Source organism: Struthio camelus, chromosome 7 (assembly GCF_040807025.1).
Source record: "Struthio camelus isolate bStrCam1 chromosome 7, bStrCam1.hap1, whole genome shotgun sequence".
Classification (NCBI taxonomy): Eukaryota; Metazoa; Chordata; class Aves; order Struthioniformes; family Struthionidae; genus Struthio; species Struthio camelus.
Window position 1 is genome coordinate 3861579 of NC_090948.1, and position 23748 is coordinate 3885326.

The 23748-nt window shown below is 40.2% G+C and overlaps 1 protein-coding gene across 1 annotated transcript in view; it reads left to right on the top strand.

Annotated features, from left to right (window-relative positions):
• The window catches only part of ADAM12 (ADAM metallopeptidase domain 12), a 207543-nt gene that overhangs the window by 135835 nt on the left and 47960 nt on the right, over positions 1 to 23748 (top strand). Inside the window, exons 9-11 of the mRNA XM_068951456.1 lie at positions 148 to 317; positions 1614 to 1698; positions 7118 to 7266. Coding sequence (XP_068807557.1) covers positions 148 to 317; positions 1614 to 1698; positions 7118 to 7266 — 404 coding nt within the window. The remainder of the gene's footprint in view (positions 1 to 147; positions 318 to 1613; positions 1699 to 7117; positions 7267 to 23748) is intronic.

The window sequence follows — 23748 nt, forward strand, 5'->3', positions numbered from 1 at the left end:
GCTCATTTTTGCCCTAGAAGAGGTAGCCCTTTAAAGGGACCGTTAGGCCTCTGCAGAAGAGGTTGATATGCACATTATGCCTCTGTTGACCTTTTCTGATCTAATGTGTTCTAAAACAGGTCTTAGCATGTATTTTTTTCTCACTAGTTCTATAGGCCACTAAATATTCGAGTAGCCCTGGTCGGCGTGGAAGTATGGAACGACATGGATAAGTGCTCTATTTCTCAAGACCCTTTCACTAGCCTCCATGAGTTTCTGGACTGGAGAAAGCTAAAACTACTACCTCGTAAACCCCACGACAATGCACAGCTAATAAGGTATAGTTGGCCGTATATTTATTACTGGATGGGATTTCAGTGATTGGAGAACAGCTGTACTGAATTCTTGTTCAGTTGTTAAGCTGTTGTGGTTAACGTCTGCGCCCCTGAGGCTTGAAGGCACTGCTTTGTCTTTCCACTCTGCAAACGTAAGAGTTTGCAGAGCCCTTCAGCAGTGTGGGCGGATGGTACAGATGAATTTCCTTTCACGGCTCTGCAATAGCCCAGTTACTTGTGAGCCTTTCCTGTATGCAAGCCGCATAGAGTTGTGGATGGGTTATAAGCTGATAAATATGGGTATGAATTCTCAGCCAATTTAAGCTAGTCTAAATTTATACTATTACTGGAAGAGGCAGTCCTGGCCTCCCCCCTAAAGTAGAGGCTCCCCCCTGAAGCCAATCAGTTAGTATGAAGACCTCAGTGAACTTTAAATTGGAGTCTAAATTAGACTGTTCATTTGTATTTGTAATTTAAAGTTTGAATTTTATATATCTTTCACCCTATTACTGTTTCCTGGATTAAAATAATTGAGTAAACACGCTCAAGCTAAGAGGACTCTTAAAAAACCACAAATAAGAGAAACACCTCTTTCTTGAACCAGATATCATGTGCTGAAATGTGTTGAAAAATGTGCTGAAATGTGTTGAAAAATGTGTTGAAAAACACAAATAAGAGAAACGCCTCTTTCTTGAACCAGATATCATTATGATCAATGAACCTTTCTTTATACTATACAAATAAACATACTTTATGTATTAGTAATTGAAAGATGCTCTCTTTGCTCATAGCACAGATATTCTTACATTATCTGTGTAACAGAATGAGCCCTTCCATATCGTCTGTCCCCAGATATTTGATGACTGCATGTCTAATAACACTTTGTTTAGAATCATTTTATTGTAGACAAAGTATTATAATAAGTAGCATATAGACTTTCCACTGCATTAAAATAATCCTTCATTGAGCTAGAGACATTTTTTATGTTTGTATTTGTATTCCCAACTTCAGTCAGGGAAAAAAGAAAGGAAAAAAGAGTCTTGTTACAGCAGTAAATCTGAAGGATGGTGATCAAGTGCATCTTTCAAGTAGCAGGGATGCTATCATTGTCACTTTGGCAAGTCTGCATGACTAATCCATGCTTTTCATTGTTTTCAACTTGCAAATGTCTGGAGCTGACACATTTGAAATGGGATCTTTGTTTGAGGTTGGCAAAAATACAAGACTGAAAATAGTAGGGCTCTCTCTTGGCATTAAATGGTGATTCTGTGGTTCTTTTCCTTTACTGCCCTCCTGCAGTGGGGTGTACTTCCAAGGAACTACCATTGGCATGGCGCCCATAATGAGCATGTGCACTGCAGAGCAGTCTGGCGGGGTTGTCATGGTAAGTGTTAAAAGCACAAAAGTAGAAACTGGCCAACTGATTCAACATGTTCTCGAGGGCTGTAATACTGAATTCTGTACCAGAACATCAGCCTCTTCTGTCCCATTTTCAGTCTCAACTTTACCTTATATCTACATGCCGCTTGCTTCCAAATGTTTTAAAGCATAGTTTCCATAGTGAACAAAACAAAATCGTGCATAAAAATATAGCATGCCCTATCTGCAAGAATCCTGAAAGTGAATGAAACTACTAGTTATCAATAAATCAGGTGTAGAGGTGCTGTGAAAAGTGAGACCCATGTATTAGTTATGCGCCTCTGTACACTAGTGTAACATGCAACATCAGTCTGTTCTGAATGTCTTATTATATTGATTTTTGTTCTGCATTTACAGTTTCCTATGTAAGGCCTTATCTTCTGTCTGTGCAACAGAGTGGTTTTGTTATATTGCCAGGAAACAAGCACAAACAGTGGCAGCATTTGTTCTACCTGCATCTCTCAAAGAGTATTACTGTTAATGCTGTTGTTAGATCCTAGACCCAATGAACAAACAAGTAAGCATCTTAGCCAATCTCTGGTACTAGTTCTGAAGTGCTTTATTGCTGAAAAAATGTATACAGTTTCTGAATTTTGGACAGTGTTTTGTGCAAGGAAGATGAGGGGAAGAAGTTTTGAATTAACTGAGCTTTTCAGTTCAAATGCTTTAAGTGTGGTGTCCCAGAGCTCTTAGGCTGCTAACATGCTAAGCTGGTGACTTCAGAACTTGGTAGCCATGGCTCTCAGCTTCAGAGCACAAAGCCAGGAAGCCTGAAGAAAGTCTTGGATATTCTCTATTTCTGAGTTCACAGGACGGCACCTGGTTTTCAGCAAACCTGTGTTTTCTACACTTCTGTCTAGACTTTATCCGCCTTAGCTGATTTGGTGATTCTCTCCAGCTCTGCCGCACACCTCAGCGTGACATCCCTTTACAGACGAGTTCAGGGGCTCAGGAATGCACAACGCTCTTTGAGCTTGCATGCTGTCTGATTTCAAAGCTCCCAGCTCTTCAAAACATCATGGTGCTAACCTGGAGCCCAGGGCAATAAGGTTTTTGCCCCAGGATAATCCTCATAGCAGAGTAAATCCAGAGATACTGCCATTCGAAGCCCTCGTATTTCTTTCCTTCTTAACTAGCGTGCATGCTGAGGTTCTTCCACAATGCAGGGCTACCCCATGGTCTCTCAGACAAGTTGGCAAGAAGCCAAAGATGGTGTATGCATTTGTGGAAGATGATGGATAGATCCAGCCTGGAAGAGCTTACCAGGTGAGCTGGGAAGCTGTGATGTAGAAAACATGTGGGAAAGAGTTAGGAAGAACAACCAGACCACGTAAGGTGGGGAGAAACTCACATCAGAATTGTGGAAAATACAGAGGCCTCATTCTTTTTTTTTTTTTTTTTTTTTTTCCTTTTTGCTAAGTACCTGGGGGATAGGTGCAAAAAGAAAGGAAGAAAGGAAGTAAAAGAGGAAGGAAAAACTGTTAGGAGTCTCCTAGTGCAGTTCTGAATCTTGACAAAGGCATATATCAGGCAGACAGCCCCCATTTTATCCATCTCTCCATCAAGGCATCAGTCCTTGCTTCGGCTTCATCAGCAGTCAGGGATGCCCTTAATTATGATTTTTTTGTCCTTTTAATTTAGACCCTAACCTTTAAAATGTGTTACAGTGTATTTCACTGCAAAGACAGTCCTCTTCGCTCTGGAAGCTGACCCCTTTACACAAACAACAAAAGCTATTTCATTCCAGTAACAAGAAAACAAGAATCAGGATTTCTTTGAAGTGCTTTCAGGGCTCTGATGGAGGAGAAACTGGTTTATAGGTCCATGAGAAATCCAACGAGTATGTAGAGAATCGGGGGCCAGACGGCAGCTTTAGTCATTCGGGGAAGCGACTTGTTTCTCAGAGACTCCCACCTCAGTGAACAGAAACTTTTGAAGTGCAAATTAACTTAAGACTTGCTCAATATAACCAGAAATGCTTTCTAGTTCTTTAGCCAAATCCTCAAAAAGAACCAAACCCAAACAAACACCCCAAAACCCAAATACGCAGCTGGCCAACCTCTCCCTCACCAATTAGCAAAGGCTAACTGAGGTATCTATAAAAGAGTCTTGATACAAACCTGTACATACCGAAGAAGAAAGCCTTAAAATTGGAAGATGTGCAAATGAAATAGTGAATAAGTTTAACCTGGGAGGTTATGGTGTTTGGACATCTCAGCACTGGGCGACTGAACATTTAGCCTTCCTTATAATTTGACCTACATTTTACCCATCCCATGCCAAACACTCCTTCCCAAAGAACTCCCACACTTTCAGTCCTGAATGTAGAGGCAATGGAATAATTGCATGAGAAATAACTTTTGGATGTAAAATTGGGAAGAGTCATCCTTGTATGATCTGATTTTCCTGACTATTTTTGTAGTTACTCAGATCTATTATATCTAAATTCTTCCATCATGCCTCTCTGAAGGCCTGCCCCCTGCCTGTTTTTCTCCAGGGCTGGATTTTCTCAGTGGGGTAGGAGACCCCTTTCTCCCACTAGTACCAACAGGAACTCCAGGTGCAGAGAGTGGTCTCCGTATACGAGAAGTTTACGTCTCTTTTTATCATTTTTGCTTTACTGTGATGGCTCTGCTGTTGTATGTAGAAAAAACAAATGTTAACATTAAAACACGTCTTTGAAATATGCTTCAGCCTTCATTCTTCTATTTCAAAAGATTTCCCACTGAATTCATGGATTTAGAAGCAAAATATTGTTGATTTGCTGTGAGGCAGTGCAGCATTCTCATTCGTGTGGATTTCCTGTTGACGTTAGCCGGACGCTAGGCTAAATGACAAGGGTTGGGAATGAGGTGCTTACGTTTCAGTGTATTGCTTAAATTAAATAGAAGTGGATTTTAGAAAAGTTGGATTGCTACAACTGAGTGAAGCTGCATGTGAAGTTCCAGGATCGGGGCATTAGTCTGTTCTAGCTGCAGGTGACAGTATTTGATTTTTAAGGTCCGAACTGAATCTCCGTGGAATGAAGCAGGCTTCCATTGAAAGCAGCTGCGTGTTTTGTGCAGCAGCTTAGGATGTCTTAACAGTCAATGGCTGCCTACTCAATGGCTGTGAAACTGTTGGTAATGACTTTTACTACTCAAGTTAACTTTGAAAGACCTTAGTGGAATCAATCAAAGTCATATTGCTATTCATTTCGTTAGTACTTGTAGTACTTAAGTAGTCTCAATATCAAATGGGACATGTTACTGTTTGTTTTGATAGTCTTCATTTATGCTCTCTTCAAATAAGCTCTTTTGCTGAGACATCACATTCCTTGCTTTAAAAACCCACTCTAGAAACTGATAAAATAGCATTCCAAGTGGATGTGAGCAAGTAATGAGAACCACGTGTGTTGTAATAATTGTTTGCCTATTCAAGACACAAATTACACTTCAGATCATTTATTGCTCTAATTCTAGAGTGGACTGTGTGAATTCTTTTTTTCGTTTTTAATTGCCAGCTTTGGAGGTGTTCAGATAAATAGAATCTGTGCAGTAAGCAGAAAAGTGACTGGCAAGATGAAGAAAAACTGAACTCAGTTTGTTGTCTGTCTAGATGGTTGAAGTTTTAGAAGGATTTCTTGACCACAGAGCCCTAATTTAAAGGCACCACTCCTGTGCTTCTCTGGTAAATTAGGTGGACATTGTATCATTGCTTTCTTAATACTGAGTCCTGGGTTGTTTCCCAGTTGAGCGAGAGGTAGCACTCTTTTTATGACATCTGGTTCAATTACACTGAATTCTTTAAATATTTAATAAATTACCATAAGCAGAAAGATGCTGGTAAATCAATCTGTATGAGACTAGTATCTAGATGAGACATCTCCATAGGTAGGCATCATGCAGGAATGTATATTTTCGGGTTTATTACAGCTTATTTTGCTGCATGTGTTTATTCTGTTAGGTTTTTTTACTAAGACGAGTTGTACAGCTTCTTTTATCAAACAAGCATCTTAAAATATAACTCTGCACACAAACAAAATGGCCATTGTATTAGTCAAAACTTGTTTTTAATTAAATTCAGGAAAAACCTAAAAAAAATCCTATGTTAAAAGATAAAACCATTTTGAGTTCATTCCAAATACAGACAGAACAGTTTCTTATTTTCAGAATTTGACTCTATTTTCTTTTTGCTTTTGTTTTCTATTTGAGAATTGGTTTACTAAAAATATTAGCACAGCTAGCTGAAAGAAGAAACTCTTAAATCTAAACCAAAGCATGTGTTAAGGGTTTAATTTATATATAGCTAATGTTTCAGATGGTTTTACCTTTCTCTTCTGTTTAGTATGAAGATTGGCTTAGATGATATTAGAGGATTTATTTAAGCTGACTGTATTCATATATGCTTTTAGAGGAGGCAGCTGTACATAGTAATTCCATTTGCTGACTGATAAATAGTGGATCGTGCATTTATATTTCATGGTGATGCCTTTTGGGGAAGCTTTTATTTGAATGCAGTGGGAATTTTTTCCCTTAAGGAGAGTGAACAATGTGGAAACCTCTTACTTGTGGTCAGGCCAAAACTTCAGTCCGATCAGCAGTCTGTAATCAAACCATGCAGTGAATTTCTCAGAAATATTTGTCTAAAAACCAACATTTCAACAAGGATTACTGTTAATATTTCAATTTGAACATTTGCAACATTTAGAATACTCCTAGGCATTAATGAGAGGCTATCTGGGATTTCGTCGTGCTTTGTCTTTTCATTTTAAGAATGAGATTCTCAAAGGTCCTTGGCTTTTCACACAAGAATTATCAATTCTTCTTGGACTTTCTGAATATTAAAGGAACAGTCCGATGAGGGTTAAATTGACCAAGTGAAGTCTCTTGCTTCATTTGTAATTTACTTCCTAACATGAAGGATCTTCTCTTTCACTTTTCCCCCATCTCACTCATCCTCTCCAAGAGAGAAGGGAACCCTTCTTACCCTTCCCAACACTCCACACATTGGCTACTGTTTTCAGCTACTGCCATGTCTCCTGAATTTTGGGGTGTCACTGGGCGGGGGAAAAGCAGCAGCTGTGGACAATTTCAAGCCCTAAATAAAAAGATGGCCAGGGTGTTCAAGGCTGCCCAATGGTCTCAAATGACTAAGGTCATAGGGGAACAAGGTGGCCAGGACTGACAGACTGCTTTGAAATTCCCCAGTCTGTACCTAGTATACATTAATTTTAAAATCATTTAATTTAATGAATTTAAAGTTTTGTGCATTTATCAACAATATAACCACAGCTGGTAAGTTTATTAAGTATTTTGAAGGATAGGCAATGGGAGCTTAGAAGGGCAATGTGTATTTTCAACTATTTTTGTAAGTTGACTTCATTATTTTTTTATTTTTTTAAGGATCATTCGGAAAACCCTCTAGGTGCAGCAGTTACCCTGGCTCATGAACTGGGTCACAATTTTGGAATGAATCATGATACATTGGAGAGGGGCTGCAACTGCAAAGCATCTACAGAGAAAGGGGGTTGCATCATGAACCCCTCTACTGGGTAAGTGCAAGGTAAACGTTGGCAAGCTATAGCTGATCGTGGAGAATTCTTAGGTTTTGTTCTGTGTCTCAGGAACGTTTAAGGAAGAAAAACCTTTTCGAGACCTGTCAAATCTCCTTGCAGTCATCACCCTTAAGCTGAAACAATTAAACTTGTTATCAGAGCGAAACATGTACCATTGTACTTTTCTATTTCTACGTTACCAGTGTGAGAGACAGAAATGCCATAAGCAACTCGTTGTTAATTTTTTTTTTTTTTAATAAATGGCACTACCAGTGTTGAATCAGAATTTCAGTTTCTCTCATCTTGCCAACTGAATATCATAGTCATAATAGGGAATGGGCAAGGTCCTAGGGGCAAGTCTAAGATGAATAAGTAGGAAATAAAATAATAGAGGAAATACATTATTAGATTCTCTGTAAAGCCTTTGTCTTGTGCAGAGAGGGTTTTCAGTTTTGTGCAAACTTCTGCATTTCACCATTCATTACAAGTGTGAAGTAGTATTAGCACGTGAGCAAATCGAGTCTGTTAGCTGACTGGGGTTAGGGCTGTTCAGTGACTGGAGGGATATCTTCCAAGGAAAGATGCAAGCAAATATGGGGAATAATGGCAGCAAATCAGTGGTTGATCTTCTTCTCTGTGAGTCGGTGCCAAATGGTTACTTTTTTGAAGATAAAGCCCCTGTGTCAATGGAGAAGCCTGATGTTTTGTAGACATGAAAGGTACAGTCACTTTTTTAGGATGTGTCATGACCAGGATAACTAATTACAGCCTGCTTCTCTACATTTTAAAGTGCTATTAGAAAACAAACTGTTTAATGGATGGGTTCTCCATATGCATATTCAGATAAGAAGCAATGGGATTACATTAGAGAAAGAGAGATTAGTTTTAGCAAAACTTGCTGATGGTAAGTGATGTATTGGAATGGATTGCCTGCAGAAATGTGAGTGGAGACTGGACTGGTAGGAACCAGTTGGACAAATATCTGTCAGCGATATCTTGTAGGTACAGCTGGATCTGCCTTGAAGCAGACAGATGGGCTTAGATGATCTTCTGATGTCTCTTCCAGGTCTAGTGTTCTCTGTGCTTGCTTAAACTTTATCCATTGCTTAAGAATCTCTTCTTCAGGGATTTGTGACCAGCTCAGTCCCTGCTAGCTGCAGGACTGCATGTTTCTGGGAAAGGAGAGCAGACTGGGAGAGGCCAGGGAGTGTTGTGCTGGAGAGCTCCCTGCTGGTCAGCCAAACAGCAGCTTTGGCATTTCTTCAAAGGCCTGCTGTTGCCCTCCTTCAAGGCAGAGAAAAGGATTCTGGCCAGAGGCCAAGCACAGCAAGATAGGAACAAACAATGAAAAGAGATTTGAATGTTTGGAGGAGAATGAGAGTGATTTCTGAACTTGGGAAAAGAAAAATTGCTCGGCTTTTCTAAAACAATAGATAATACATATCCCTATGGAATTCCGTTCTGCAGCACATCAGGGTTATTACATGCACTATGAAAACAAACTGAAACTGGAAACAGAGGTCTGAGAGAGGTGATGTGGTATCTTCTATGCAGTGGTCAGACAGGTCTGGGATCTGAGCTCCTGAAAGATGTGTGCAACCTTTAGTCACCTCAGCTGAATTACTGTTCGGGCATCCAGTTACTCCACTTTTGGAGATAAATACAGGCGATGCTGTCAGGGTAGAAATTTCTAGATGCTTCCTGAACTCATCTTGTGAAGATATCTCTAACATGAGGATAGGTGGCTCTTCTGTGGTTCTGCCTTCTGCGCCATAGTCCTTTGGGTTTATCTGAAGCTATCTTCTGGCACTTGGCATACCAGTTCAGTCACTTGGCTGTTGGTTGGCTCAGGGCATGGGCAGAGAAAGGTTGCACCTGCTTAACATATTCCTCATAAATGAGTCAAAGCAGCTCAGCTCATTTTATTCCAGGGCTTCTGTAGCGCCTTACGGAGTCAAGAGTGTGCTTTCTTCAGCAGTGCTATGCCCAACAGCAGCACTCCATGGGTGTGACAGTTTTGAGAAGTGGCCATCAGGTACATGTATATACAAGTTTCGTAATGCTCTTCAGATTTTACTGAACTTTATGTACAATTCATGCCAGAGGAAGTGTTGTGGCATTCACAAAACAGAGGAGGCTGTTTTGCAGTGATTATTGATTTCTAAGTGGAAATTTTAACGTCGGGTTTACAGCCTTAGGCTTTACCTTCATACCTCTTTGTGGTTCTGTAATAAGTACTCCAGGAGAATGCTTTATACCTTAAGTCAGACTGCATTTTACCAACTGAAAATTAACAATTTGAATATTTACGCAACATCTGACAAACGGGTGTATTCCTTTAAGCACCATTATTCAAGGAACATCAAAATATTTTCAGCTCTGGAAGTAAGCATCTGCCTAAATGTATATTCCCTACCTGGAAAACATTCTTAGAGTAGGAAAAACCAAGAATATCTCAGGGAAGTTAAGTGCATTTGGCTTGGAGAGTCAGCCTCCTCTCTCAGTATACTCACTGGCACTCACACTGTGCCCTTCTAATTTCTGTTGGTTTAAGCAAGATTTAACAAGTGCGAATAACAAGGAAAAAAACCTTAGACCTGAAGCTGATGTAAAAAGTAGGAGCCCCTGAGAAGTCTTCGTCTGAGTTCTAAAGAGAATAGGTTGTAACAGAAAGGCGTTTACAGCAAACATAACTTTGGAGTTACTTGTGTAGTTCTGGAGCAAAGGGGAATGTTTGAAGGTTTTTTTTGCTTAAGTGATTTCATTAATTATTGCCATCTTCTTTCAGTTCTTATGTTTCATTCTTTGAAGAGGTTAGCATTAAAAACTTGTCTTGGAAATTACTTGTTGTTGGAAACAATCTCCTGGGATCAGTGGAATTTAAACTCTGTTGGATCTATCCTTGAATCAGCTTTCTATAGCTTTTATTCTTAAAAGATGCTAGCAAGATGAGTACCGCTTTTGTATGAGCAAGAAGTGCTTTAAAGACCCAATGCTTTAGCAAAATATATTCTGTATAACACAGAACTATGCCTATAAAACCTAAAAGAGAATTTATGGCACTTCATTTCTTTGTGAGATTCAAGTATCTGCTAGGGAAATCGCACAAAACCCACTATAGAAGTTTGCCTTTTTGTTATAAAAATAGTATCAACAAGAAAGTATTAACTACTGAGGTTTTCCTTTTTGATGCATATGTTTTAATGATATTCTTTCACTTCTTTTAGTTTTTTTGACCATCAACCTTTCCAAGTGCAGAAGAAGAGTATAAGGAATTTTTGAGGGATTTATAGATTTTCTTGTAAGATTGCAGTATCTGAAAACAAAGGGACTAAGCTGAGAGTCAGCAAGGCCATTTCAGTATTCCACTTGTTTTCTAAGTCCCTCCCTAAAGTTTCTACTACTAGGAGGGGAAAAATTCTTCCTGACAGCTAGATAAATCCAGAATAGTAATAGTTCTAGTGAAACCTGAGGCATTTCTCTAGATTTATATCACTGCAACTAAAAGAAGTTAGCACAGCCTGCAGAGCAAAATTATGCCGGTTGACAGGGCTTGCTTATTTAATAATTTTGGAAATGCACTTTTTATATGTTCCTTCATCAAAATTGTGCACACCTATCTCCCTGGTGTTTGAAACCAGGTGAGTTCATCAAGGTCATTGGAAGCTTTTAAGCTTCATACATGTTTGAAATTTCTAGCCAGCCTTAAGGGGAGCAAAACTTTTTTAGTTAGCTTTCTCCTCTCCTGTAAACCGAAGCCTTTGTACTTCACATCACCCATGTATCTATGTGCTTGTCAAAAGCATGCTCTTCTAATATATACATGGGGGACTTACACAACTAATCTTCAGTGAAGTTGAGCATACTGTAAATGTGTTCTTCCCTCTAGCAGAAAACACTCTTGGATGACTTTCCATTTTTTCCCCTAATTTAGGTGTTAACAAGCACGCAAGAGCCCACTAATGATAGCTAGCTTTACCAAGCACATTCATATGCTGACCCTACTATAGTCTCCATACCTTTCCAGTGGGGTTCCAGAGTCCTGTTGGCTTGCTATAAGGAAAGCATCTTTCCCCATCAGCTCACAGAAATGTATTGCCCTTACCAGGATCAGGAGAGTTCTCGTTGCTGAATCATCTAAGCCACAAGTAATTGAAATGCCAGGCAGGCTCCTAAGATAGAGCCCTTTATTTCTTCTCTCTTTGATTTCCTGTAGCAGCTTTGTACTTCTACAGACAGGTTTTCACCATGCTGATAGAAAGCAGGATGACTGGATAAGAGCTGCTCTCCAGTCTCTCCTCCAGTCCCTTCTGCACCCAGCTGGAGGAATGATAAAGAGTTTTCTCCAGTTCTGTCCTGTTAACCATGCCCTATGTCCTTTGCAATCCATGTAACTGTGAGATAAACTACCTCACTGGCCTGGAAGGGTGCATGCTTTAACGAAAAGCTGAAAGCTATCTTTACACCTAGAAATCAAATGGGGCTTTTGCAGCTCCATTCAGCAGACCTAATTTGCCCCATTGCACTGAAGATACAAATGGAAAATGCAAACCAACGTGCAGCTTGTCCCTGCCAACAATTGCAGTAGTAGCTAGGTAAAAGATGGGGTTGTACTGAGGAACGATGACCATCTCTGCAAGGGCATGCCTTCAAATGATTAAGCTGGAACTCTAGACACCACCACTTTGTGACTGGTCTCCCAAATCCTATTGCACATAATGTACAGCCTGGCAGCAGGTCATGTTCTGACATGACAACTCCACTTCCCCTCTTACTTCCATCTTGGCTGTAAATTGTTCTTTCCAAAGATAATGATGAAGAAGAGATGAAAAAAATGCAAAATAATTGGAAATGACAAGTTCTTTTGAAAAGAAAAATACTGTGTAAACTATTGTTTCAAGACTTGGATGCAACTGGTATAAATTTGTGCTCTTTGTCAACAGCAGCACCCTGTGTTTGAGAGAGGGCTTGGCCACAGCTATTTGCCTGACAGGCTTTTGAATGAAAAAATATCACTTCAGAAACATTTATTTTAATATAAGTCACTCAGTAGACCTGGTTTTCCTCTCTTCCAAGGGTTGCTGTGTTCCAGGGGGTATGAAGTTTGCGTCCCAGTAATGACATATAGCATTAGAGATGGGAAGGCATTTGGTGCCAGGCAGCAAGGTCTGGGCAAGGAAACAGCTTCTCTATCCTAATTGCTGCTCACAATGACTTCCCTTTGCCATGTGCCTTGTAGTGTGACGTTCCTTTTGAAAAGTCAAAGCATGAATTGAATTTCTCTATGTCTGGCTCTTTTTTTTTTTTCCTTCTCTTTTCTTTCTGTGAATCTTATGTTATCATTCCTATTTTCACAGCTAGAATTTGAAGTCAGTAAATCTTTTTGATTTGGTCCAGTTTTAAATTAAATTTCCACAAATAAGTATGACTGCATATGTTACAGGGAAGTGGGAGTTTGGAGGCTGACTTCATGCTGGTGGAAATACCTGTATGTTACCTGTGCAACAGGCTAGCTTGGGGCTCTGCTATAGCTAGGGGACCAGATTTCTTGTGTAGTGGTCACAAGCAAGTGAAGAAAAAGAAGACATGAAACTGAAATCAATTCTTTAACCTCTCAGCTACTGATCATCATTTTAGAGGATTTTTATGGAACTGTGCCTCTCAATAGAAAATAAGGGCCAATTTTGAGTAATTACCTTTCAGTACACAATTTCACTTTAATTGTCGAGTTTTTGGAGGCAGGAGTTGGAGGAGGAGAACAATTAAGAACACAGAAAGAGCCCACAGTAAATATTGTACAAGGTAGATAGAAAAATACTGGTTCATTTACTATTGAAATTTGGAGATTTTTTTTTTAACAAATCTGAAAAGTATCCTCTGTTATCAGTACACTTATAAATAAAATTGAATTCTTAATGGTTAGAATTAAAAGAGATACCCAATGGGAAGGAGCAGATTTGTGAATGAGAGTAAGGGCAAAAAGGAAAAAAAAATCTTTAAAGAATTATTTTAGTGACAGTCACAAATTAAACTAATTGGCTCAATCTAAGCACTGTTGGGGAAAAAGGGGAAAATTTAAAGATGGGAAGAGCCACCAGTAGGGCTTCTTTTAGTTGCTACTGAAAAAGAGCATCAGTACATACTATATTTTAATTCCCTCTAGGAACGATTAGACATTCTGCACTAAACGTTAGTTACAATTAAGGCTAAATAAAATATTTAAGTGGGAGCATAATGTCTTCTCCCTAGTAATAATGCCATATGTCTATAACTTTTCTTCATGAGTGGTTAAAAAGTGACACCAAGCAAGACTCTGAATAGCAGAAAAGATATTATAAATGTGAATATTCCTATTTGCCCCACTAGTGATAAACCGGTCCATGGTTTCTTCCCATTAGCTGCCCAAGCATCCAAGGATTATGTTAGGAATCATTTGTTCCTTGTTGCATGTCAGAAGCCAGTTCCCAACAGAAGGCTATAAACTGCTCTGAAAAGGTAACTCTATATGATTTGGGAGAAGAAACAGTCTTTGAAGGCCAACTTTCCTGCAACTAAGAAATGGTAATATCTGATGCTCTTTTTCATGTTTTAACCTCAGTAGCCATTGGGAGGTGCATTACACTTCAGTGTGGGTCGTTTGTAGCATCTGTTTCTGCTGGTAAAGAAGAATTGGTTGTATTTGACAGCCCTCTGTGGTGGGGGGCTATATATCAGAGACATATAAAATAGCTATTTATTTACCTTCTCTTCTCCAGTTCCCCTTGCTGTTTCACGTTGTTGGAAAGTCATATTTTGTGGTCTAATTTTCCTAACTTAAATGATCTCATTCAGATTCTGGAGCACTCAGTCTTTTAAGGTTTCTCAAGCGTTCCTGCTCATTGCAAGGGTTAGCAGAAGTTTTAGCACTCTCACAGAGTGCAGCAACCTGTGGGCACCCGCTTCCTCAAGCTGTGAGGCCCAGGGGTGATTCTGAAATTTTTCCCCAGAGGCATTGCAAGCATCACAGTTTGGATTAGGTATTTGTTCTCTCTGCTAAAGTAAAATTAAGTGGTTGATCATAGTCATGTGAATTAGGTACCTGTGTACCTGGTCTCTACCTAAAAGCCATCAGATGTTTCTAATTATTAAATTACACCCACAGCCTACTCTGTGAAACACTGGTTTTGGCAGAGAAATTGGCCTGAGATCTGAATCCCGACCTATCTGTTCCCATGCTCCAGTTTACTTCTACCTCCAGTGAATCAGAAAAAACATCTTGTGTGGCTACTTGACACCCAAGATCACAGAAGTCAACCCAGTTAAGAATAAGACTTGTAGAAGCAGAACGTTATATTTAATGAGGATTATTTAGTGACCTGTTTGCAGTTCAGGCTTACAGTTACCCTGATGCAATGGAGAAGTGGGTGAACAGCAGGACTGGGGCAGAATGAGGAGACATTCAGCAGCTTCTTCATCCGTCTTCACCAACAAGGACAGCGTCGGGGGAACCGCACCCTGACGTTAGCGTGTTATGCAATTTTTGTCCTTTGATGGTGCTGAAGATCTGTTCTCCCCTTGTGTATCACCCATTGCCATTAATGAGACTTAAGACTGCACATCAAAAGAGGCTAGTAATAGCAGTGCTGATTTTATAATGCATAAATAGATATTTGCATGATAAATGGGCAGCTGATATCTTTTGGAGAACTATTCTGCTCAGTAGGGTCAACTCTCAATGGCTTTTCTGGGGAGCTTAGTTATTTTGTCATTTGTTTTTGTATGACTTTTGTTTTTAAACAAACATAAAAAATATATTTAACTTTATTATAAACATGTAGTTAAATAAATAAAAAAGTTAAGTCCATTAAAGGCAAGTTAGGAAATTACAAGTCATTTGTATAATTTGTCCTATTAGTTTCAATGACAGTTCCCCATTTCTGAAAAGGGATCTCAAGGAAGCAGGGTACAGGGTGAGCTTGGTTTTGGCTATTCAAGTTCTGAACCTCTGTAACCTGTGAAACTGGGCTGTGACAACATACCCCTCAGAGATTTCCAGCAGGCTGGCTTCAGGAGCCAGTCAGATGTGCCATGAAATCAACATCTTGGCCTTGGTACTGAACTCAGTTTAAAGTGAAAACCACCATTCAACAAATGTCAAGAGGTCATGCTAGGAATAGGATAGAGATGAGAAATATATTGTGGGGAAGGACTCTTTAATTTACTCAGACTGGTTCTCCTTTCTCCTTACTAGACATTTCACAGTACCCTGCAGTTTCAGAGCTGTTAAACATTAGATAATCAAATCATTATTAGTTAGCACTGTATTTCCTGACCCCTCTCAGTTTCTTTTCAGTTGTGCAGACCTTATGTTGCTTTTTTCAGTCTGGCAGCTTAGAGACATTAAACTGTGGAGTCAGCAGAACTATCTGGAATTACCTCTGTTACAACTTGAAGAAAATGAAATTATCTTTAGGATATAAACAGTTTGTAATTAAACTCTGAAGCTGTTTATGTTTCCAAAGCAGTCTGAGCTGAGCTCTGCACAGACAGACTTCTTTGTTGTCCTTTTTTTTTTTTTAATAAACTTGATATACTGATGTAATAAATTGCTTGTGACAGAGCTAGGTCTGTTGTGCCAGCAGTGCAACTGCTTTATAAAAAACTTAAGCAACATATCCCTGTGCCCTTGTAATTTAGCACACTGCATTCTGGTCCTTCCTTTAGTAGGAAACAGCCACGAGAATATAGGATTATGTCAGTCTTTCAGTTAACTCAAAGTAGCCCCATGTCTGTAGGGCGTCTGGCATCCCTTTTTATTAATAATCTTTATGCATTACAGATATATTTAATTGTTGTAGTAAGTCAGATCAGCATTCAAGCGTTAGTAGCATTGGTTAAAGTTGTGCATTTCCCAGTCCTTCGTGGGAGTGGATCCCCGCTAACCAGTAACACACGCAGCTATGGGGCAGGTCTTTAAAAAAATATATTCTGTTTCTTGTTTTAGTTTAGTCTTTTACATTGCAATAAATGTGCTGATAGCAATGAAATTATTTTGCCTTTTTGGTGTATTCCAGAGGAGAAGTCGTACAGATTTACATCATGCATTTTCTGTAAGTGGAGCTGACAAGGAGAGAGGTTATTTCTCAAATGAAAACACATTTTACTTCTGTTCGGATTATTTACTGCAGATACTTAAGGACAAGTCGTGTTTTCTACTACATGAGGTACTCAGAATGAGTACAGTTTTACTAGCTTGGATGCTGGTATGTGAGAGTTCAGCTGCGTTTTGTCTTCTCAGTGTAATATCCGTACAAAATATAGCTCTGTAAGGGACATTTTTCTCCTGCAGTACTGCTATTGCTGTGACCCGTGAGAACAAATCATATAAGGACATTTCCCTTTGTCTTAGCTTTCTCTTTCATCAAAAAACCTTTTCAACCTGCAGGGACAAATCTATAATACAGTGCATGTAGAATTAAGCACACAATGTCCATTTTTAATTGGTATTAATTAATTCCAAATTCCTTGTGTAGAGATGGAAACATACTTTAAAGGGCATATTCTTAAGGTCACATGAATGCTTCTTTTTGGACATGTGTTGTATGCCCCGAAGCACTTAAGAAACTGATGTTGACTTGGAAGTCTGAATCACTGTAATTAAATGATGCCTACAGCTGCATTTGCCACAGTTGTCATGGGAATCACAGAGTCTTTTGTGTCTGAGATAGATGTGCGAAATGTTTAAAATTCTGAGAGGAGAGATGTCCATTTTACCCCAACAATTGATTCTTGCAAAGTGGGTCATTTTATTTTCTGATGTCATAGTGTATTATAGAGCCCCGTCTGCGTTTACTGCAGGATTCTCCTGGCAGAAAGGCAAGTAGATTCCGTTTCAGCTTTTAAAACTGTACGGCAGAGCCACGGTGCTGAGATGAAGATAAGCGAACACCTATTTTAGTGTAAAGTCACTGAAAATAAAGAGGTGAAATGACTTGGTGTCCTAAGGAGCCTTTCTGGCTTCTTTTAACATAGAGTGGAAATTGTGTTCATCTTCATCATTGTTATTCTCCTGGCAACAGACCAACATTAGACATGAAATCCAGCTCCTATTGACTTCAATAAGGCCAGGATTTCATCAGGATACCTATGGATTTCTTTAGATTTGCTAGGAGCCTTTCATTCCTGTGAGTGAAAGCTTTTATTTGCCCTATAAGGACCCCTGAGAGACAGAGCTTGGCTGGATTCATTCTTTTCTTATAGCTTGAAATAATGATTACATGCAGCGTTGATACTAATTAGCTTATTTTCTTTGTCCGAGCTGTGTGAAGAAGGAAAGAGAAGCTAGAATAAATGATACATTTGTTATTCTATATTTAGGAAATTTTTTGACAGAATTCCACCTCCATTTGTCTGAAATGATTTAGATGACATGGGAAAAAAGCTCTTTTTATTCCTCTGTGCTTATCTTGTAGCATACACTGTATCAACACACACTGGGAAGGTAGGAATGCTGTGGGAAAGCGGTCTGATTTCTGGCACCATTAATGCCTTAGTTGTTTTTCCTTTGGATCTTCGAAAGGAAGAAAAAAATGAGCTATGCTGCTTGCAAGTCAGATACTCCTGTCTGGGAGTCCTGATTTATTAAGAGACCAGGTAGTACAGACGTTAAGTTAAATCAATTTGAGTCTGTCCCGCAGCTATATATTCTTTCCAGTTTTTGCAGGGCTAGCTGTTTTCCTGTAGAACCCGGCTCTTGCAGACGGCTGTTTCCATAAGCTGCTTCTGCTGCTGCTGCTCCTCACAGTGGGCAACTTCTTCATCTGCCTTGTTCAGAGAGCTGCTTCCCAAATCTCTCCTGGGTAACGAAGCTTCCTCCTCGCGGGGGGTCTTGCTCTCCTGTGAGCTTTCTCCCTCTACGATGCTCTCGTTTGGTCTGCTCACCTGACCTACAGGCTCATCCCAGTCCCAAATCCTTCCAAAGCCAAGTAACTACCTGTAGTGCGGCAGGATGTGGCCCTACCCCGCTCCCCAAGAGCCTTACTCTCCCAGGGCAGTGGCAGTGTTGTGACCGAACGCAGAGCAAATCACTCTTTTGTTTGGTTTGACCCATGTGCTCTTTACATAGTATGTCTCTCTCCTTTGGTGGCCCAGCAAGAAGTTATGGGCTTGAAGTTACCGGATGAAATTCTGTGGCCTGTGTTAGAGAAAGATCAGACTGTGTACTCATAATAATGTTGCTTTCCAGTCTTTAAATCAAGCTGGTCACGCTAATCGCAACATCAGCTGTTTAGAATAACTGTGTATGCTTCTTCCTTTCTGTAGGGTACGGTATATCATGAGTTGTGTTGTAGGATGCATACAAATAGGACAGGAGCTTGTACTGGTGAAAGCATGAAATGTCCATATAAAGTATCATGGGTTGATTTTTCTGCATAGCCATTTGGCGTAGATACTCCCTTTTGTTTCTTTTGTTTTGTTTTTTGAAAAATGTTTTGCTGCTTCACCCAAAATATGCTCTCCACAAAGTGATCCTCCTCTCAAAAGCCAGTTCCCAAATTCACATTTTTTTGCCCAATCTGCTTCTGATCTACTTAAAAACAATCCCAAGGATTTTCAGAGGAGAAAATCAGAATGTAACTGTTTGAAACAAAAGTTGATTGTAAAATCACATTGGGAACTAAATGAAGAGTTGTTATGCAACACTGTCCTGGCATTTCAAGCCAGATCAGACGGTGCCTTTTATCTAGCCAGAAATCAGTAGGAAAATGACCTTCAGCAAGGTATTTTGAGCATTTGGACCATTTGTCTTTATTTGCTTATCGCTTGCTGAGGATGTTATGTTTTGTGTGACAAATTTAAACACAGAGCATTCTGGTCGGGCTTCTTATCTGCAATTTTTTGCAGCCCTGGCAATTGCTGGCAGGCACAGTTTGACGGCTGCCCTGGTTGTTTTAGCCTGGGACTAAACCCGACCTGGCCTTTGCCTCCCTCTCTCTGCTATTTATTGCTTTTTTACTTTTACTGTAGTCAGCGTTGGCTTAACCTCAAATTCTAAGTAGCTGATTGTGAAACCTAAACTCTCGGCAATCCAGCAAATTTTTATTAATGAGGTAGTGGTCTAAAAGGAAGCAGAGCAGAAGATGAGCCAGAGGCGAATTGAAACTGATTATAGCTACTTTCCTTGGCTGCCTGGTTTCCAACAGGAAAAACAGTTGTCTGAGTACAATTCCCACAGAACTTTTTGCAATGCAGATAACTCCGGCGTATAGTTAGAAGGCTGTCAAGACTGATAAATTGGTTTGGTATTGCTTCACCCCCGGAACACAGAAATGAAAGTCACAATAGACCTCTCAACAAGAAAAAACTTCTCTGACTGTACATTTGTCAAAGTAAAAGTAACTGCTAATAATGTTTTATTTGGCAGTTTTGTGACTGCAAAAATATCAAGGCATGACAGCGTATACTGTATAAAGCCATTACGTGTTGTTCCTTTGCAGAAAGTGTTTTTCAGAACCATCCAACCATTTGTTTCATCGCTGCTTTCTGCCCTGAAGTCCCACATTCGGTATTATAAATCTGCCTTTTTGAATATTTCTAGTAGGTAAATTCTCACCTTCAGTTTAATGCGAGAGGTCAAGTCTCAGCTGGAGCTATGACAATCCAGTCTAGGCACCTGAAGTAATGTTACTTGAATGCATTCTGGGAATTTGCATTATCCCCAAGGCCAAATTAAAATAAACCTAAGGCATTTGTGTGTGAAGTTTAAACATTTACTTGGAAAGACTTTCTTTTCAATAATCCTGGAAATTCTGTTGTAGCACAACAAACCATTGCTGCTACACAGCAATTAAATTAATCACTAGTGTGACATATTCAGAGTTATTTATTGCAAATGTAAAAGCTACCTTGTAAATAACATGCCAAAAGCTATAGGCAAAATCTGGGCTTGTTTTTAAGTCACTGACCATGAACTCAGACAGCAAGAGCTTTGATGTCACGTATAACTACATGGCCCAGTTCCGTGCTCTACTTTATTGATGCTCCAGGGATTAGAACTATAAAAGAAGAGCAAGAGAGTGAAAAATAGGCTAGAAAAATAAGTATGAGCTGTCAGACATCTCGTTCCTTTTGAAGCAAGCTTCCCATTTCAATACCGTATAATAGAAAAAGCCTCTACCTTTTTAGCTAAATCCTTTCAATACCTGCTAAAAAGAGATGTGCCCTGTCATCCTGGGACGGATGACCTGTACAAAGCACTTTTATGCCCTGCCTGCATTTGGCCTGCAAGGGTCTGCGCATCTTCCAGGAGCCCAGGGAGACCTCCCAGTTTGCCCCGTCCTCCCGACTGTCCGGGGCATTTGCCTTGGGCAGAAGTTTTGGGTGGGAGGGAATCTGCACCTGAATTGAGTCCTCCACTGGCTAGCTTGAGTGAGCTCCCCTTACTTTACTGTGTTTGTAGGATCTACTTTAAAACTGTATGTGTGCGTGTGCCTTTCTCTCTCTCAAAAGTACTTACAAATGAAGCCATTATTTAAATAATAGATCAAAAACCCCTCCATGCTATGGTGCTTGTCTCATTTTAAACAATTGTTATTAAAAAATGACACATATGAAATAATGTGTAATGCCACAACTTTATACACTAAGAGGTCTGTAGTATTTGAACACCTGTTTAGATATCAAGGAAGGCTGGATTTTATCTCCTACTTAATATCTAATGTCTGTGAGACTCTCTATGCTTAATGAATTCATTAACATAAGATATTGTGTAGAACAGCTGAAATGTCTAAAAATGTCATCTAATAGCAAACTTAGTTTAGTTCTACAAGGCTCATATCCATTAGGAGACCATAAAAAGTTGTTTTGAAAAGATGGAGAGCAGTAATAATGTTTGGAAGGTTAAAACCAAGAGATTGCTTTTTAGTGGGAAGGAATGAATGATGCCAATGAGGCAGATAAATTGTCATAGCTCCTTGAAATCAACCCCTCCTTGAGTCTAGCAACATTCGTTTCACTTGAGCTTCTACCTTCGAGAGTAAGTTAGGTTACTCTCTTTACTGCTAACGAACAGTTTGTCCATAGGACAATCACTTATACCAGAATTAACAAAAGCAAACCTATCACCATTTTTCAAGGAAAATAATTTTGTTTTAGGTTCCTGTGTGAGATTGGGATATGCAACTGAAAACCTACACATTCATGCTTAAGTCATTCTGCAGGGTATGAACAAGGGAGAGCTCAAACTCATGTCTTCTACCTCCTAGAAAAACACCTGAGTCACTCTCTTCCTCTCCTGTTGGTCGCTCTGCTGCCAAAAATACAGGATTTATGGGACTAAGGAGAATAAGTAAAAGCAAGTATGGCTATAGTATGCCTGAGAAAGCATTCTGAGGAGAAAGGAGATGCCTTTTCTTTTCTCTTCTTCAGATACAGCTGGCAAATTTTTGCACTGAAGTTTCGTTGGCTAAAATGAGTAGGCAATTTGGAGCGCCTTCATTCTCTTAAAATGTAGTGCTGATGCCTGAGCTATTTCCAGATAGGGCCTCTCAGACTTCATTTTTTTCAAGTATTCTGGACAAAAATAGGTCCCAGTTTTCTGCACCTTTGGAAATTAGTTTGTCAGCAGTTGTTTCAATAAGAATGCCCTAGAAAATCAAAATGCCTTTTTAAAATTAATGTAATCTCCAATTATCTTATTACCTCGGGGAGGCAGGCCTGGTGGTACTTAAAAGAGCTCGTAGGGGCTGTCATGCATTTTAATTGAGTGAATAATTGTAAAACACTTCAGGACCTTGGGTAAAAGGCTCTTTATAAACATTGCTATAATACTGAATAATCAGGTTGCGATATGAACTGGAATAAATGAACCCTGTAAGTAGATATATAACATATATATATATATATACACACATATAATGTGTATGTGCGTATATACCAATCTTTTAGAGAGAACAAAGCATATACTTTGTATAGTGTTCTACCATTTTTGGAAAAGAAAAAAACTGAGATTTGATAGTGATAGTTATAACAATCAAATGTTTGTTTTCAATATATTGTGAACCTGGGGTTCATCCTCCTGTGCAGTATTTGGTGAATTGCCAGGAGCATTGATGGGGATACTGCTTCAGCGATGCTTCTTGAGAAACGGCAAAATATGTTACAAAGGGAGGCCTGTGTCCTATGGGGAAGGAACCTGAGGCACATGGAGGAGGCAGACCTGAGGTACTGAATGCTTAGGCAGCTAAAGCTGTAGATGGGATCAGGCCCTAGAAGGAAGAGGGATCCAAGAGAGCTGGTTAATATTCAAGGATCACTTCCTCTAGGCTCAAGAACGGTGCATCCCTATGAGCAGGAAGTCAAGCAAAGGGGGCAGGAGATCTGCATGGATGAACAAGGAGCTCCTGGCAAAACGCAGCCATAAGCAGAAAGTGTACAGAGGACACAGAGAAGGCAGCGTTACTGAATGCCTTCTTTGCCTCAGTCTTCACTGCTAAGGCCAGTCCTCAGGAATCCCTGACCCTGGAGACCAGGGAGAAAATCTGGAGAAAGGAAGACTTGGTTGAGGAGGATCAAGTTAGAGATCATTTAGGCAAACTTGGTGCCCACAAGTCCATGGGTACTGTGCTGAGGGAGCTGGCAGATGTTATTGTTAGGCCACTCTCCATCATCTTTGAAAGGTCATGGCAATCAGGAGAGGTGCCTGAGGCCTGGAAGAAAGCAAGTGTCACTCCAGTCTTCAAAAAGCACAAGAAGGAGGAGCCAAGAAACTACAGGCCTGTCAGCCTCACCTCCATCCCTGGAAAGGTCATGGAACAGCTCCTCCTGGAGGTCCTCACTAAGCATCTGGAGGACAAGAAGGTGAACAGGAGCAGTCAGCATGGATTCACCAAAGGGAAATCATGCTTAACCCGCCTGATAGCTTTCTATGATGGGACAATGGGCTGGGTAGATAAAGGGAGAGCAATGGATGTTGTCTACCTTGACCTCAGCAAGGCTTTTGACGCTTTCTCCCATCACATCCTCATAGGCAAGCTCAGGAAGTGCGGGCTGGATGAGTGGCCAGTGAGGTGGATTGAGAGCTGGCTGGATGGCCGAGCTCAGAGGGTTGTGGTCAGTGGTGCAGAGTCTAGTTGGAGGCCTGTAGCTAGCGGTGTCCCCCAGGGGTCAGTCCTGGGTCCAGTCTTGTTCAATGTATTCATCAGTGACCTGGAGGAAGGGACAGAGTGCACCCTCAGCAAGTTTGCTGATGATACAAAACTGAGAGGAGTGGCTGATACACCAAAGGGCTGTGCTGCCCTTCAGAGGGACCTGGACAGGCTGGAGAGGTGGGCAGAGAGGAACCTCCTGAAGTTCAACATAGACAAGTGCAGGGTCCTGCACCTGGGGAGGAATAACCCCATGCAGCAGTCCAGGCTGGGGGCTGACCTCCTGGAAAGTAGCTCTGCCGAGAAGGACCTGGGAGTCCTGTTGGCCAACAAGTTAAACATGAGCCAGCAATGT